At 41.3% G+C, this 15,840-nt stretch overlaps 1 protein-coding gene across 2 annotated transcripts in view; it reads left to right on the plus strand.

Annotated features, from left to right (window-relative positions):
• The window catches only part of Tek (TEK receptor tyrosine kinase), a 109,776-nt gene that overhangs the window by 77,355 nt on the left and 16,581 nt on the right, over positions 1–15,840 (plus strand). Inside the window, exons 12-14 of one of the 2 annotated variants that reach the window (XM_008828957.2) lie at positions 2,246–2,536; positions 13,025–13,324; positions 15,198–15,352. In XM_008828957.2, coding sequence (XP_008827179.1) covers positions 2,246–2,536; positions 13,025–13,324; positions 15,198–15,352 — 746 coding nt within the window. The remainder of the gene's footprint in view (positions 1–2,245; positions 2,537–13,024; positions 13,325–15,197; positions 15,353–15,840) is intronic. The other variant, XM_008828958.3, reaches the window with a different exon arrangement.

The following is a 15,840-nucleotide window of genomic DNA, read 5'->3' on the forward strand; positions in this document are numbered from 1 at the left end:
ATAAAATAAGCGCATAGACGGTTTAGAGAAGATAAAGGTATCCATCTCTCTGACTTGAGTAAAACAAGTTTTGCCACGTCGTCATGCTGCTAAGAGGACCGTGGCGGTTGATTCTCCTTCAGGTCAGTGTGGACACATCAAAAGAGGAATGCCATGATCTGACTCAGATGGAAAGTATTGATGGGACAGAACGCAAAACACTTCACAGACCCATAGCACTGTCTTCAGACCTCAGAATATGTTCCAGCCAGGATGTGTTTAGAGGCCTCTTGGAATATCTCAAAGTACCTCTGGGGGTGGGTGGGAACAGAATGCGGGAAGGTTCCCCTTTTCCCACCATTTGAATTTTTCTGATGCTTCCTTTTTAATACATCTGGCACTTGCACTATCTGTGTTTCGATTAAGGTGGGGAAGGCCAGTGAGACCAGGAGGGAAGAGAGCTCATTCTGAACTCTTTGCAGAAAAAAAGAGCTCACAGCAGTAGGTGAAGGGTGACTGTGTTCCCAAAGGAAAGGAAAAGGTGAAGTGGTATTTGAAGTTTCTCCCACTCTCCGAGATACTGGCTTAGGAATTTTACAAGTATTTTCCAGCATTCCTGATGTGTGCTGCCCTGTCATCTAAGCTGCCTAAGCACTCTGATTGACTATGCTGGAATTTAAACTCTAGAGACTAGCAAAAGACTAGACATCACCTCTTTTGATTTGCCTGTATGTTAGGGGCAGAATCAGTAAGACTTTTAGCATAATGCTAAACAAATGTCTGCCTGATGGCCAGTTCTCACTAGTCTAAGAGCAGTTAGAACTCTGGGGACTTAGATCAAAAGGGATCCTTTCTTCATCCTACAAACAAGAGTTAGAGGTATTTTCCAAATTATTTTTTTTAAGTCATACCTTAAAGTGCTGGAGTTTTTTCTTTTTTTGAAATATTGGTCCTAGTAGACTCCGCCTCCTATAATGTTTAAATGCCACAGATGCACTGCCCATCTATTTGTGTATTATGACTGTTTTTAAACCATTGTGATGACTTAAAATGGTCTCAAACTCTAAGAATCAATTTTTATCTTGTTAATAGTGATGATACCACTACCATGAATTTATTAATAAAAGGTTCTTTCCCCTATCCTTTAAAAGAACTTTATAGGCTGGGCGTGGTGGCGCATGCCTTTAATCCGAGCACTCGGGAGGCAGAGTCAGGCGGGTCTCTGTGAGTTCAAGTCCACCCTGGTCTACATACTGAGTTCCAGGATAGCTGGGGCTACAGAGAGACCCTGTCTCAGAAAGACCAAAAAAAAAAAAAAAAGTAAAAAAGAAAAAAAGAACTTTTTAGATCTGGAACTTAAATCAATTAAAAACACACATCCTCTTCCTCTGTTCACTGACAGAAGATAGGGAAGGAAAGGAAGGCGGGAACAAGTGTTAATAGAGCTGCCTAAACCTTCCAAACACTTTCACGCCCTTTATGGCATTTATTCACCTGTCTGGGAGATATTTCCATTTCATTCTCCAGGTGAACTTAAGTTATGAGTTTGACACAGGTTACAAAGTAGAAGAGCTATGCTCCTGTTTCTCTGATTAAAAAACCCACATTATGAGCCAGGCATGGTGGCACACTCTTTTAATCCCAGCACTCAGGAGGCAGAGGCAGGTGCATCTCTGTGAGATCAGGTGTCTATAGCTGATGCCATTATGGGACTAGAATGGGGCAAGGGCTGGCCCAGCCTTCGCAGCTGTTGTGATGTCTGAAATTCGTCTTGCTAAGAGGAATTTAAAGCTTAAAATGTCTCGTCTGTAGTCCCAGCACTTGGGAGGCAGAAGCAGGTGGATCTCTGTGAGTTCAAGGGCAGCCCGGTCTACATAGTGAGTTCCAGGACAGCTGGGGCTACAGGGAGACACTGCTTCAAAAAGACAAAAAAAATAATAATAAAAATAAAAATAAAATTATAGAAAGGGTAACCAAGCAAAGCCCACTGTGTAGTTTTTGCCGTTTTCCCTCCCTCCCTTTTCCAGCTGTAGACTTGAATTTATGAAGTTGCAATTAGAGATTTTGCCCATGTACTCTTCTTAATTATCTGTATTATCTTTTGGATGCCTACACTGTTTTTGTTAGAGGGAAGGGTGTCCTTACTGCTGGCTTCTGTTTCTTTTGTTGTGGAGAGCTTTTAGTCATTCTGAAAGCCAAAGCTTCCCTTTGGGGACGTCATTACTTGTATCTTACATGAAATAGCGACCTTTCTGGTTTCTTCCAGGGTTGCCCCCTCCAACAGGTCTCAGGCTTCTCCCAAAAAGTCAGAACGAGCTGAATTTGACCTGGCATCCAATAGTTACAAATTCAGATGATGAATTTTACGTCGAAGTTGAGAGGCGGTCCACTTCGCAAACAAAAAACGATCACCAGAACATTAAAGTCCTCGGGAACCTGACTTCAGTGCTGCTGAACCACCTGAAACCCAGGGAGCAGTACATTGTCCGAGCTAGAGTCAACACCAAGGCCCAGGGGGAGTGGAGTGAAGATCTCACCGCGTGGACCCTTAGTGACAGTAAGTAGCTGGTGTGGCTCCTGTCTCACAAGCATTATTTGCCACTGCTATTTAGACTTGGCTTTTTTGGGGGGAGGGGGGCCTGAAACTCACTGTGTAAACCGGGCTGGCCTTGAACTCACAGAGATTCACCTGCCTCTGCCTCCAGAGTGCTGGGATTAAAGGCGTGCGCCACCACGCCCAGCTCTGACTGGTTCTTAGAGATCATAAAGGTGGTTAGTTAACTGCAGGTGGAGGCTAGAGCTAATAGTATCAATGTGATCATTTTACTAGTCTACAGTACGTAGGAAGGCTCCATTGGGATTTGCAGTGATTCGGGCAGGACAGTGCTAAAATTTCCTTTGTGTGGAGTTATTAGTAACAAGAATATAACTATAACAGGAATATTAGTAGCAAGACTTAAGTTCTTTAGTGCTTCTTTACACAGCTAGCTTAAGGATTATCATGTATCTACACATATGTAGATACTAATTAATGATGGACGATCTTATAAATAGTTTTGCTTTGAAAATTCTTCTTAACACACAATTTATGTCGAAGCTTCTTTTCTTTCAAAATGTTCTGTAGTTCAAGCTTTTCTGTATTTCAGATTGGTTGTTTAAAGTCAGTTGGCGCTTCTCAGGAGTCTTTGCAGTACTCAAATTTCTCTCGTCGTTAGCAGTGAGCCTACTGCACTTCATTGAATGAGGACCGTATCTTTGCATTCTGAGGCCTTTAAATGATGAGAAACCTCTTGGCCACACTATCTGCTCTTAAGTCGGGGTCATATGATCCTTGCCAATCCCCAAAGTATAGATCGGTCTTCTGTGGCTGGTTTGCTCTCTCAATAATGGGGGGGAGGGGGAACTGGCTCAGTATTTCTTCAGCAATACATTGTATCAGTGACTCATAAAAATCTGAACTGTTTCTTCAGTGCTTAGGGATTCTTCTCTCTCTCTCTCTCTCTCTCTCTCTCTCTCTCTCTCTCTCTGTGTTTCAGAATAGTGGAGAGACTAACACAACACACATAACATTTCTGCCACACAGAATGAATGACTGTTAGCACGCTGCTACGTTTTCTTTTAGCATTTTTTCTTGAACTAAACAATAACAAAATGCAGATATACCTATGAAAATCTCCCTCGGTGCTGTCCCCACTGTTTCTTTTCCTCTATCCCCAGACCAAATGTATTTATTATAAGTCTTTCCACTCAGTGTTGTGTATACCATTTTAATATGTATTCATAAGTGTATATATGTACACAAACCATTCTTCATCCTTTCCTGAGTAAACATGATTTCTGTTAGTTTATTTATGTCTAATATCTGCCTTTTAAATTTTCTGTATAATATTTTGTCTTCTGAAGACACCATGCCATTCTTTGGGATTCATTTCTCTTTATTACTTTTTAAAGCCAACATACCAAACAATGGGTCTCACTGTAACATTTTCATGCGTATCTATCGTTTTGTCTAGCTCACACTTGCTCCCCCACTACTGTACTACTCTTGCAGGGACTCTAGTTTCTGCATCCATGTTGGGTGGCTCACAAACACCGATAACTCTACCTCCAGGGGATCTGATACCCTCTTCTGGCCTCTGTAGGCACCCCCCACACACGCGGCATTCACTTACATGGACACACACACACACACACATACATGTAAATAAAAATAAGAGAAACAAATTTTTAAAAAGAAAGTTTCTGCTCATGCCTATGCCTTCAAATGTTTTCCTTAGTTTGACAGTGTAAGGTCTTTGATCCATTTTGAATTGATTTCTATACAGAGAGATATGAACGTAGTTTCATATTTCTACATGGGAATAGTCACCCATTTTCTTAGTACCATTTGTTGAAAAGGCTGTCTTTCCCCCAATGTATATTTTTATATCATTGTCAAAAATTAGGTGACTGTTTTTCTCTGGGTCCTCCGTTGTAGCCCGTGGATCAGATGCCTGTTCTCTAGAAGTCTTGTGCTGCTTTTGTTTCTGTAGCTCTGTGGTATGAATTAAAATGAACTCTTCTGATATTTCCTCCGCTACTTTCTGTCAGACATTGTTTTTAATATCTGGAGTCTTTTGTTCTTCCGTATAAAGTTTAGGATTTGTTTCTAGTTCTATGAAGCATGTCATTAGACTAAGCATGTTGGCACATGCCTTTAATCCCAGCATGTAGGCAGCAGAGGCAGGTGGATCTCTAGTGAGATCAAGGCCAGCTAGGTCTATATAATGAGTTCCAGGACAGCTAAGGGTATGGGAAGACCCTGTCTCAAAAAAATCAAAACCAAACAAACAAACAAAAAACTGTGAGAATCACAGTGAGTGTGTAGATTGCTTTGGGTAATACAGCCATTGTTCATGCTGCCGTTCTGTGTGTATGGGAAGTCGTTCTGTTTTGTAGTATCTTCTGTTTCTTCAGTGTTTTAAAGATTTCATTGTGGAGATTTTTCACCCTCTTAGTTAGGTTTAGTCTTAGGTATTTTGCTTATTATTGCCTTGAAACTACAGTGAATGCTTTTTCCTGGTTTCTTTCTTGGTGAGATCATTATTGGAATGTAGGAAAGCTTCTGAGTTCTTATTGTTGTGTTGACACAGGGTCTTAGGTATCCCGGGCTGGCCTTAAAAGTTGAAGATAATTGTGAACTTCTAATCCTCCTGTTTCTACCTCCTGAGTTCTGGGATTACAGGAATGCTCCACTCTGCCCAGTTGTATAGTGCTGGGGGTCAAACCCAGGGCTTCACGCATGTTAGACATGCATTTCACCAGCACAGCTACAGCCCCAGGTCCCTAACCTACTTATTTTTGTATATTGATTTTTGTGTCCTGCTACTTGGATGAAAGTGTTTATCAAATCTAAATGATTTCTCATTGAGTTTTTAGGATTTTTTTAAAAAATATTTTATTAGCTGGGCATGGTGGCACATGCCTTTAATTCCAGCACTCGGGAGGCAGAGGCAGGTGAATCTCTGTGAGTTCAAGGCCATCCTGGTCTACATAGTGAGTTCCAGGACAGCTGGGGCTACAGGGAGACCCTGTCTCAAAAAGACCAAAAATTTTTTTTATTTATTATTTTTATTTTACATGTATAAGTGCATTGCCTGCATGTGTGTACAAGCACCTGTGTTGTGCAATGCCCACAGAGGTCAGAAGAGGGCATCAGATCCTCTGGAACTGGAGTTATTGACGGTTATTAGTCACAATGTGGATGCTAGGAATTGAACTCAGGTCTTCTGCAAGATCAGTCAGTGCTCTTAACTGCTGAGCCATCTGTTCTGCCAGTTTTTAAGGGTGTTTAAAGTAGAAGATCATGCCATCCTCAAATGGCGTAATTTGATTTTGCTTTCTTATTGTTTCTCTTTTTATTTCTTCCTCTTGACGTACTGCTCTAGGATTTCAAGCACTTACATTGAGGAAGAATAGAGCGAATGGACAGTCTTATTTCTAATCTTAGGGGAAATGCTTTCAGTTTTCCTCTACTTAGTAAAACACCGATTGTAAGTTTCTTGTATGTAATCTGTATTATGTTAAGATATGTTCCTTCTATTCCTGCTTCCTTCAGGGATGTTCTTATTAAGGGGTGTTGAACTTTGTCAAATGTCTTTTCTGCATCTATTGAGACCATCATGTAGATTTCTGTCCTTAAATCTATTTATGTGCTGTATTTCAGTTAATTAAAATATGTTGGCTAAATAGCTACATGAGTGAACTTGGTAACAGATCATCTTCATCACTCACCTCCCCAGATCTCCTCCTACCATCAAGATGAGACCACAGTCCAAGCCAACAACTTGACTGTAGTTTCACTGGGGACCTTGATCCAGAGATACCCAGACAAGCCATGTCAGGATTCTTGACACACAGAGACTGTGAAATAATAAATGTTATGGTTTTAAGCCACTAAGTGTAGCGGTCACCTTTGACCAGAGAAATGTTACCTTGGGGGCTCTAGATGATGTACTGTGCTCTGTGGTCTGCAAAGCAGCCCCATCAGGCTGTAGTGAGAAAAGGTAAATTGACGTAAAGAATTCCTTATGACTTTTAACACTTTGGTCAGGTTTATTTCTGAAACTTAGTTCATTTCTGCATTTGAAAATATTGTTCCTTATAATAAAGTCACCTTTCTGTGCTAAAAAAAAAAAGTTGGCTATCATTGCTTCCCTGGAATGAAACTTTGCCATAGTATATGATCTTCTTAATGTGTTCTTAAATTCAGTTTACAAGTATTTTTAAAAATATATTTCAAATTTTTATATGTATGAGTATTTTGCCTGCATGTATGTAAGTGCACCATATGCATGCAATGCCCATAGAAACCAGGAGAGGGCATCATATTCCCTGGGACTAGAATTACAGAGTTGTTAGCCACCAGGTGGGTACTGGGAGCTAAACCTGGGTCTTCTGGAAAAACAATCAGTGCTCTTAACCACTGAGCCATCTCTCCAGCCTGAGCTTGACGGTATCTTAGCGAGAACTTTTGCATGTATGTTCGTAAGGGCAATTTGTCTATACTTTTCTTTTTTGTGTGTTCTTACCTGGTTTGGGTATCATGATAATACTGGTTGGTAGAATGAGTTTGGTAGTGTTCTTTTCCTTTATATTTCATTGAATTGTTTAGGAGGATCAATGTCAGCTCTTTAAAGTTTTACTATAATTCAGCATTGGGTCTGTCTGGTCTTGGGTTTTTATTTGTTGGAAGTTGTGTGTTTGTGGGTGCACATGCTGTGAAGCCAGAGGAGAACACTGTGTATCCTGTTCCATCGCTCGCTCTCTCTCTTATTTCTTGGAAACATCTCTCACTGAACCTGAGGTGAGGCTGGTAGCCAGCAAACCCCAGTGACCCTCTGGTCTCTGATTTCTCATACCACTGGGGTTACAGGCAGGTGTGTTCCTGCCCTCACCTGGGTGGCTTTTTGCTTAAGTGTTAGGATCCAAACTCAGGTCTTCATGCTTGTGCAGCAAATGCACTTAGCCACTTACCCATTACCCTGGTCCTTTTTCTATAAAGTGGTTGTTTTTACCTTGTCCTCTATCTCTGGTACTCTTTCTTCTGCTTGGTCTGGTCTGTTGGTGATCCTTTCCACTATGAGTTATTTTAAATTGAGTTTTTAAATTTCCAGCATTTAAAATTCAATAAAAAGTTATCAACAATTCCAGTATTTCTATATTTTTAATTTCAATTCCTTGTTCAATTTCTCTTCTATGTTGCTGACATTTTCCACCCTTATTGCTAATTTTATCATCCATTTTGCTGACTTTCCGATTCTGTATTGATTTACTTCATCTGTTTGTATCCCCTTTGAGTTCTCTGATCATTTTTAAAATTTTTCAATGAATTTTGGTGTATTTCATACAGAACATCTCAAACAGTCTTAATCATCTTTATACCCCTGTCCCCATGGGCACCCTCCCATAGCCCCCACTGGAACTCATATGCTGTCATCTGTGTTAAGGCCCACTGTGTCAAGTCAGTGACCCCAGCTGTTCCCCAGTGCAAATACAGCCACTGAGGTCTAGTCAGCCTATCTAGAGTACCTTGTTTTAGGAAGATCAGCTCTTCCTTACCTAGCAGTCATCAGTTGCCAGTATTTCTTCAGCTAAGATTGGGGTCTGTTGTCCATTTTCCCAGTTCTATCCTGGGTTCCTGTCTGCCTGAGTTTTTGTGGGGCTTGTGTATGCTGATACCATTGCCATAGAATCATATGAGCAGGTTCCCAGGAGCTTGTAGGACTCTTGTTTCCGTATGGTCCTGCACCTCCTCTTTGGCTCTTACAATCTTTCTGCCCCTTCTTCCCCATTGTCCCTGAGCCCTGGGTGGGCGTAGTTTAATATAGGAGTCCTGTCCAAGGACCAGCATTCTTCACACTCTTAATCTCTATGTTTTGGCCATTTGTGACCTTTTGTGTTCCTGGCCTTCTGTTGCATGAGGGAGTTTCATTAATGACAATTGAGAGATTTGTTAGTGTCCTCTTCTTAACTCATTCTATGTTCCATGAGCCTTAGGTATAGACATTGCACTGTAGCTGTGTCACTTAGGCCTGGGCAATTCATAGACAATGTTTGTGTGTTACCAGTTGTAGTACTTGGCAAGAGTCTCTGACTGGTGCACAATAAGCTTCTTTGATGAGTGGTGACTGGGAATTTGTCTGTAAATATAAGGTTACATAATTTGCATGTAGTAAGAAATCATAGTAGCCTAGGGATGTGACAGTCTTGGGGTTTTGTCTAAGATCTATGACCTCTCCAGTCATGTGTATTTGGTTATGTTTACAGTACCACACTTGAGTTTTCTCCCATTGAGTGGCTTTTAGTAGTAAGCTTTTAAATTCTTTGTCCAGCACTTTACTCATTTTAGTGGCTTGGAGTTCATCAGTTGAGAAGTTATGGTCTTTTTTAAAAATATATTTATTATCTTTATTTTATGTGTATGAGTGTATTGCCTGCATGTATGTGAGTGCACCCGTGTTGTGCAACGTTGCAAAGGTCAGAAGAGGGCTTCGGATTCCCCTGGAACTGGAGTTAAAGACGGTTCATAGCCGCCATGTGGGTGCTGGGAATCAAACCTGGATCCTCTGTAAAAGCAGTCAATGCTCTTAACCGCTGAGCCATCTCTCCAGCCCCAAGAAGTTATGGTCTTTGAAAGGACTCATGTTGCCTTTTTGCAGTACTTTTGTGCTATGATGTGCTCATCTATTGGTTTGGAGAGCTCTTCCAGTTTAATTTGGGGTCCGCTTAGTGAGTTCAAGCCCCGGTAATGCTCAGACAGGAGAAAACAAAGTGCAGAACAGCAACAACAGCCAACCAAACAGGATGTAGAAGTGCGTTCAAACCAACGAAAGCCCACCACATACCATCGAACACATTGTCCATGATCACAGGACAGAAAATGGCAAAAATCACTTAGCATGTTCTATGTAGTCCAAAATAATTTAGGCTTAATGTAGACATAGTAAATAAACGGGATAAAGGAAGGAGACAGAGAAGGGGAGAAGCAGAGTAGAAACAAGGTTAAATTAAAGAAGGGCAGAGTTGAAAAGAATAATCTGAAGGGGCAGTGGGAAGGGCAAGACGGAAAATTTGAGGGGCGTAGGGGAGGCTCAGCGAGTACAGTGCTCGGGTACAGGCATAGGTTCAGACCCCCCAGCGTCCACAGAAATGCTGGGTGTGGTGGTGCAGGCCTGTGATCCCAGCACTGGGGGCGCAGAGGCAGGAGGATCGCCTGAATGCACTGATCAGACAGCCTGGCTAAGTCGGTGAGCTCCAGGCTAAGTAAATGGTCCTCTGATTTTGAGGATGATGCCAGGTGTCTACTTCTGCCCTCCACACACATGCACAAATATTCCTATGTACCACCCACCAACATACACAAATAAATATACACACAATTTTTAAAAAACTGAAATATTGGCCAATAATGAAAAAAATCCCCAAATAAAATTAATGTAAGAAAGGGAATAAAAATAAAAATGTTAAAGCTCTTAAGAGTAAGATAAAGTAAATATACTACAAAAAGTAAAACAAGAGGTGCATAAGAGGCAAGGAGAGAAAGCAGTTTGCCTAATAACGAAAAACACAGATGTAAAAAATGAACAGAAAGAAAAAGCATAAACGTTTTTTGTAAAATATCAACAAATTTTAAAAAAGACATATTTTGAGGAGGAAGCATAAAAATTTACTTCATGTTAAATAGTAGAGGTGATAAACATTACCAGTGAAATCTACCTGATGGCTTTATATCCATACTCAGGTACTAAGGATCTGAGTGTAACCGACTGTGACTAGTTATAATCAGATACATAGCGATTAAAGGCACATGCGCAAACATCTAAGTGTTAGTAGCATTAAAAATATAGGAAGCAGCATATTTTAAAATGAAATGAAGATCTTCTTCAAAGGGTAAAAACTCATTCAATTTTATGTCTTACAGGGTTTATACTGAGTTCAATATTGTATAACTGTATTAATTCAGTTGTGAACCTAAAAATTTACAGCCACTTTTGAATGAGATGTATCCTTGTTCTGGAATGTGTTACTGAATGTGTTAAAGCTATAATGAAATGCTTCTTCTAATCATGTGTTTATTAAATAAAAAAATTTTGTAAACAGAAAAAGTAAAAACACCATGAAAAACATAGTAAAAAGCAAAAACGGGAGAAACACACAGGGCAAGGGAAGCCTTGGAACAGCCACTTCTGGATGGATCCTTGACATGGGAGTCTCCCCGTGAAGGGGTGGGGTGTCAGCTGAAGCAGCGGATTCTTGTCCTTCCCATGATTTATGTTGGCATTGAACCTGCACCGAACAAGGGTCAGGTGTCCACCGCAGTTGTCCTCACTTACGTAGCTTCCCTTCTTTGCAGGGGCATCTGCTGGCTGGGCAGCTTCGCCTACCTTACTGGGACTCCCCAGTCTGTACACCCGGGGGTGGCTAGTGTTCTAGTTGGCCGTTTCTCCCAGGGTTAAGAGTGGAGGAAGCAAGCACAGCACTGAGTATTCATCACCCTTTGGAGGCATGTCTCCGTGGATGTCCGCTGCACATTCAAAGTCCTCAGTCTCTGCAGCAGTGAGCTACTTCACCACAGATAGGTGGCCCAGAGGTTGATCCACCTCCTGACCTCAGGTCCATAGCCTCCGCAGAGACATTCTTGATTGATGTGGTCAGTGTCTGGCCCCTGGGGGTGGGGCTGCCTTGCCCTATATGCTACACAGCTGGGGCTGAACCTCCTGCTGCCTGTGCTTTTGGGCTTGTCGGTGTCTGGCCCTCCCCATCTGCCTTCCACAGCTGTCTCACCCTGTGACTATGGCAGCTTGAATTCTGCTTCTTTGACTTGTGATTGTTCTTTGATCTCAGGCTGTCAGGGCAGCTCAGTTTTAAGCAATAGGTTCAACTCTCCTTTTTTTTTTTCTCTGAGACAGCATCTCCTTGCAATCCCAGCTGACCTGGAACTTGCTCTGTAGACTATGCTGACTTCTATCACTTGGAGATCTGCCTGCCTCTGCCTCCTGTGTGCTGGCTTAAAGGCATGCACCACCATGCCTGGCAATGGGTTCCCTCTTAAGATGGCTCCTGGTCACAACCCTCTGAGTCAAATAGAATGACAAAAGGAAATTACTCTCTAGGCTGACCTGTCTTGACAGAGCAGTCACTGTTTCACCAAAACTAGTAACCAGATTTTTTTGAGGCAAAAATATGAATATTAAATGCTTCCATAGTAATCTGGAAATGTTAGTATTTCTGTTACTCTGGAATCTCTTTGTGGGAAGCAATGTTTTTTACATTTTTATAAAAATATACAGAGCTTGGGTAGTTGGTACAAAGGAAGTTAAGACATCCTGTTGATCTATTAATTGTGATCTTGGGTGATTTAGCACCTATAAGACATAGAAAATAATCAGATTTGAAAGGCTCAGAATATAATATCTAATTCTCGTAAATTGTCCTGTTTACCCAAGGAGCAGGATATGGGGAGTGACTCTAACGGAGACAGGAAATTTAGAATGAACAAGAATCTGAGAATTTAGTAGCTAGAGCAAGGGTGTGACGTTAGTCCCTTCTCAGTTTATAGTTTTCTTATGAGGAGTACCTTTCATGTGGAATGAAAATGGAATGTGGAGACTGACCCTACAGATTGCTGAATAGGACCAATGTCAACACCATAAAGAACTCAAGTCATAGTTGTAATCAAAACATCAGCTCTCGTTATCTACCTACATATGTGGGTGTGGGGTCTACATATGGAAGTGCACTGTAAACAGCCTGACTTCCCTAGCCTATGCCCTTGATGAAAGGCATCTCTATGAGATTGCAGGGGATTCTGTCCATAATGTCTTCACAACTGGAAACCTCAGAACATGTCTCTCTTTTTCTGCCTGTGTCCCTGAATGGAATATGGTCTCACTTTCCTTAAATCTCTAGAGCACTTTGTCTCTAAGGGATTAACACATTTTTATGCATGGACTGGCATGCCTACTGATCCATAAATACATTTAGGGTAAGGATAGCCATATGGCAGTGGCTTAAGACAATGCATTTTGGAGCCAGACTACCAGACTCGAATGCTGCATCTTCAGCCTAATAGTGGTGTGACCTTGGCTGAGTCACCAAATCCTTCTGTGTCTCAGTATGGTAAGGAAGAGGAAATGAGTTAAAACATGGAGGATCTAGAATAATACATGGCATATTTTAAGCACTATGTAAATATTAGCTCCCTAATCTTCTCATTCCATCTAGCATCAAGAACAGTATGCATAGGTTTGAGAAGCAGCAGGATTTCCCAAACCTTCATTTACTGTAAGGAGATGAACAGGTAACATATACAACATGGTCTCCCCCTCTGGGTCCGTCTTTCACATCTACAGAATCACAGTACCACGAGCATTAGGCTGGAGCCAGCGGCTGAGAGAACACCTGTTTCTCTTCTTGTTAGTGAATAAGCTGAAATGAACCCTCTCTCAAAAGCACAGTAAAGATGGCAGTAGCTCTTAAGTGAATTCTTTTTTTATATTTCTAGTTCCCCCTGTTCAACCAGAAAACATCAAGATCTCCAACATCACAGACTCCTCAGCCGTGGTTTCTTGGACAATAGTGGATGGCTATTCTATTTCTTCCATTATCATCCGCTACAAGGTTCAGGATCAGAATGAAGATCAGCACATCGATGTGAAGATCAAGAATGTAACCATCAATCAGTACCAGCTTAAGGGCCTAGAGCCCGAGACCACCTATCAAGTGGACATCTTTGCTGAGAACAACATAGGATTGAGTAACCCGACCTTTTCTCACGAACTGGTGACTCTCCCACAAGATCAAGGTCAGTATTTCCAGAGTACTTTTGGATCAGAAATCCGCTCTGTCTTGAAATATTTGCCCCATATGTCTGTCATGTGACATAATTCATTTATCCTGATAAGTTTTATCATCTCTATGTAGGTCCTTAAAATAAAAACACCTTGAGACCTTTTAGGATCGCTTCTGATCCATTTTCTACTATTAAACTAGAATTAGCTTAGTAACACACCCCATCGAGCAACTGAAGAAAAAAATTGAGTAATATGAATTTCAATTTTGTGGAGAAAGAGGTGTGTGGAATCTGCTTCTGGGAGGCAGGCCGTGTGGATGCTCCAGTGGGAGGAGGGTCTGCTTTCTGTTCTCTGTCCAGATGAGTTCTTTCAGCTTCAGTGACACCGTGCTGATCTGTTTTCTTCTACCTTTCTAAGCCGGGTTATTTCGACTCTAGGTCTTTGAGATGTCTAGGGATTCTCTCAGAGTGCCAAGTGCACTCTGCTCGCTGCTTGCAGTTGGTAAAAGCTGTTAAATATAATTCTTTCAGAGCCTGTTGTGGATGGGCTGCAGCATGACAGAATTCGCGTCTGTGCAAACGGCGCCACCTGGCGCTCTGTAGTGCTTTGTGTGTGCAAAGGAATGTAGACCTAGATGTCAGAGGTTTCGGCAACTGTCTGAATTTATAATTCAGAGTAGGATCTGCTTTTAGAGAAAATCTGATAGCACCAAAACGTTCTTGCTTTTCTTGTGATTTAAAAATACAATAAAATAAGCTACACTGATGATTCTGGAATGTTTTTGAAATATCCAAGGAACGATGCATCTACCAATTATGTATTGGAAGTGTAGTTCTTTGATCACAAACTTTATCAGGGCTTCATTTTTATGAGTACTGTATTTTGGTAAACCACATATAGGTACTAAATGCAAAGTGTATATAAAATGAAAAGATAAAAATTTAAAAACAAGATACCACAAAACAAAAAGTCCTTCACCATTATTGACATTTCTTGACAGAAAGATGATAAGACAAAATACTTTTGAGAAGTGGTATCTCTGAGTTCAACCTCATTGGGTTTTAAGGGAAGTAAGTAAGGATTAGACCAGTGTTCAGTGCTGTATTTTGACCTGAGCCTCAAATATTCTATATTTTCCCGTTTTTGTCCTTACCTTCCTCTCGCCATCAGTTATCATCAGATTTTCTTCATCAGCTTTTAACAAAATATTTTATTTATTATTTTTATTTTATGTATACAAGTGTATTGCCTGCATGTATATGAGTGCACCGTGTCATGCAATGCTGTGGAGGTCAGAAGACGGCATCGGATTCCCCTGGAACTGGAGTTAAGGACGGTTCATAGCCGCCATGTGGGTGCTGGGAATTGAGCCCGGATCCTCTGCAAGAGCAGTCAGTGCTCTTAACCACTGAGCCATCTCTCCAGCCCTTCATCAGCTTTTTAAAACAAGGAAAAAACAGAACAAGACAATATATCTTATGGATTCTATGCTTTTATTGTGACAAAAATGAAGTATTCATTGGGAATTGCAGTGCAGGGAGAAACCTCTTTGCTAGTTACTTAAAGTTAGACATCTAGTTATTCTCACTATTATTAAATAATATTCATTTACTTGTGCCCCTACTTGGAAGTAAAATTGAACAAGTGATATCAACAAATAGCCATTTGAAAGCACACTTGTACATAATAAAGATCTAACAATCCTGTGAGTCAGACACATCTCTGCCGAGTTCCAGAAAATGAATGTGTGATCCACTGACACTTAGTGAGTAGGTGGCTGAGGTGGACTTCTATGTTCCCTACACCGTTTCTTCTCCAGCAGGTAGCTTGGCCTGTCATCCATCTAAACTAATTCAGCTGCTTTGCCTCTGTTCCCCTACACAGCCTCTGCAGACCTTGGAGGAGGGAAGATGCTGCTTATAGCCATCCTTGGCTCGGCTGGGATGACCTGCCTGACCGTGCTGTTAGCCTTCCTGATCATGTTGCAGCTGAAGACAGCAAATGTCCAAAGGAGAATGGCACAGGCCTTCCAGAACGTGGTAGTATCTCATCTTGCTAGCTAATGAGTGCAGGCCCACATACTTTTGCTTTAAAGGTGTGAACTAGCAAATAATTCCCTTAGGCAAGTTTCATTCTTCTCCTTGGCTTCCATTATAAATGGGAGACAAAGAGCCTAACTACATAATTTCTTATCCAAGCCAGCACAACTTTGATATTGAAAAGGATACACTTGATAATGGTGCCGGAAGCCAGGCCTAAAACAGGACTCCTCCCCAAAATGTAATATATGGACATCCTAGTGATAAGTCAGTTACCTGAGAGAATCTTGCAACAGAACGAATTGTGCATTTTTGATGAAGGACATGAGGTTAACCAGACCGCAGCATGATGGGTCATTTCTCCGTTATGTGTGGCACTAAACAGGCTTCCCCACATTTTCCTGTTCTTAGTTTCCTTTTCCTACTTCTCACATCTCCCTTAATCCTGTCACTCATACGTGTAAGGGTCTTATGTATGCATATGCTTC

Source organism: Nannospalax galili, unplaced genomic scaffold, assembly GCF_000622305.1.
Source record: "Nannospalax galili isolate Female #2095 unplaced genomic scaffold, S.galili_v1.0 scaffold52, whole genome shotgun sequence".
In the NCBI taxonomy this organism is placed as follows: domain Eukaryota; kingdom Metazoa; phylum Chordata; class Mammalia; order Rodentia; family Spalacidae; genus Nannospalax; species Nannospalax galili.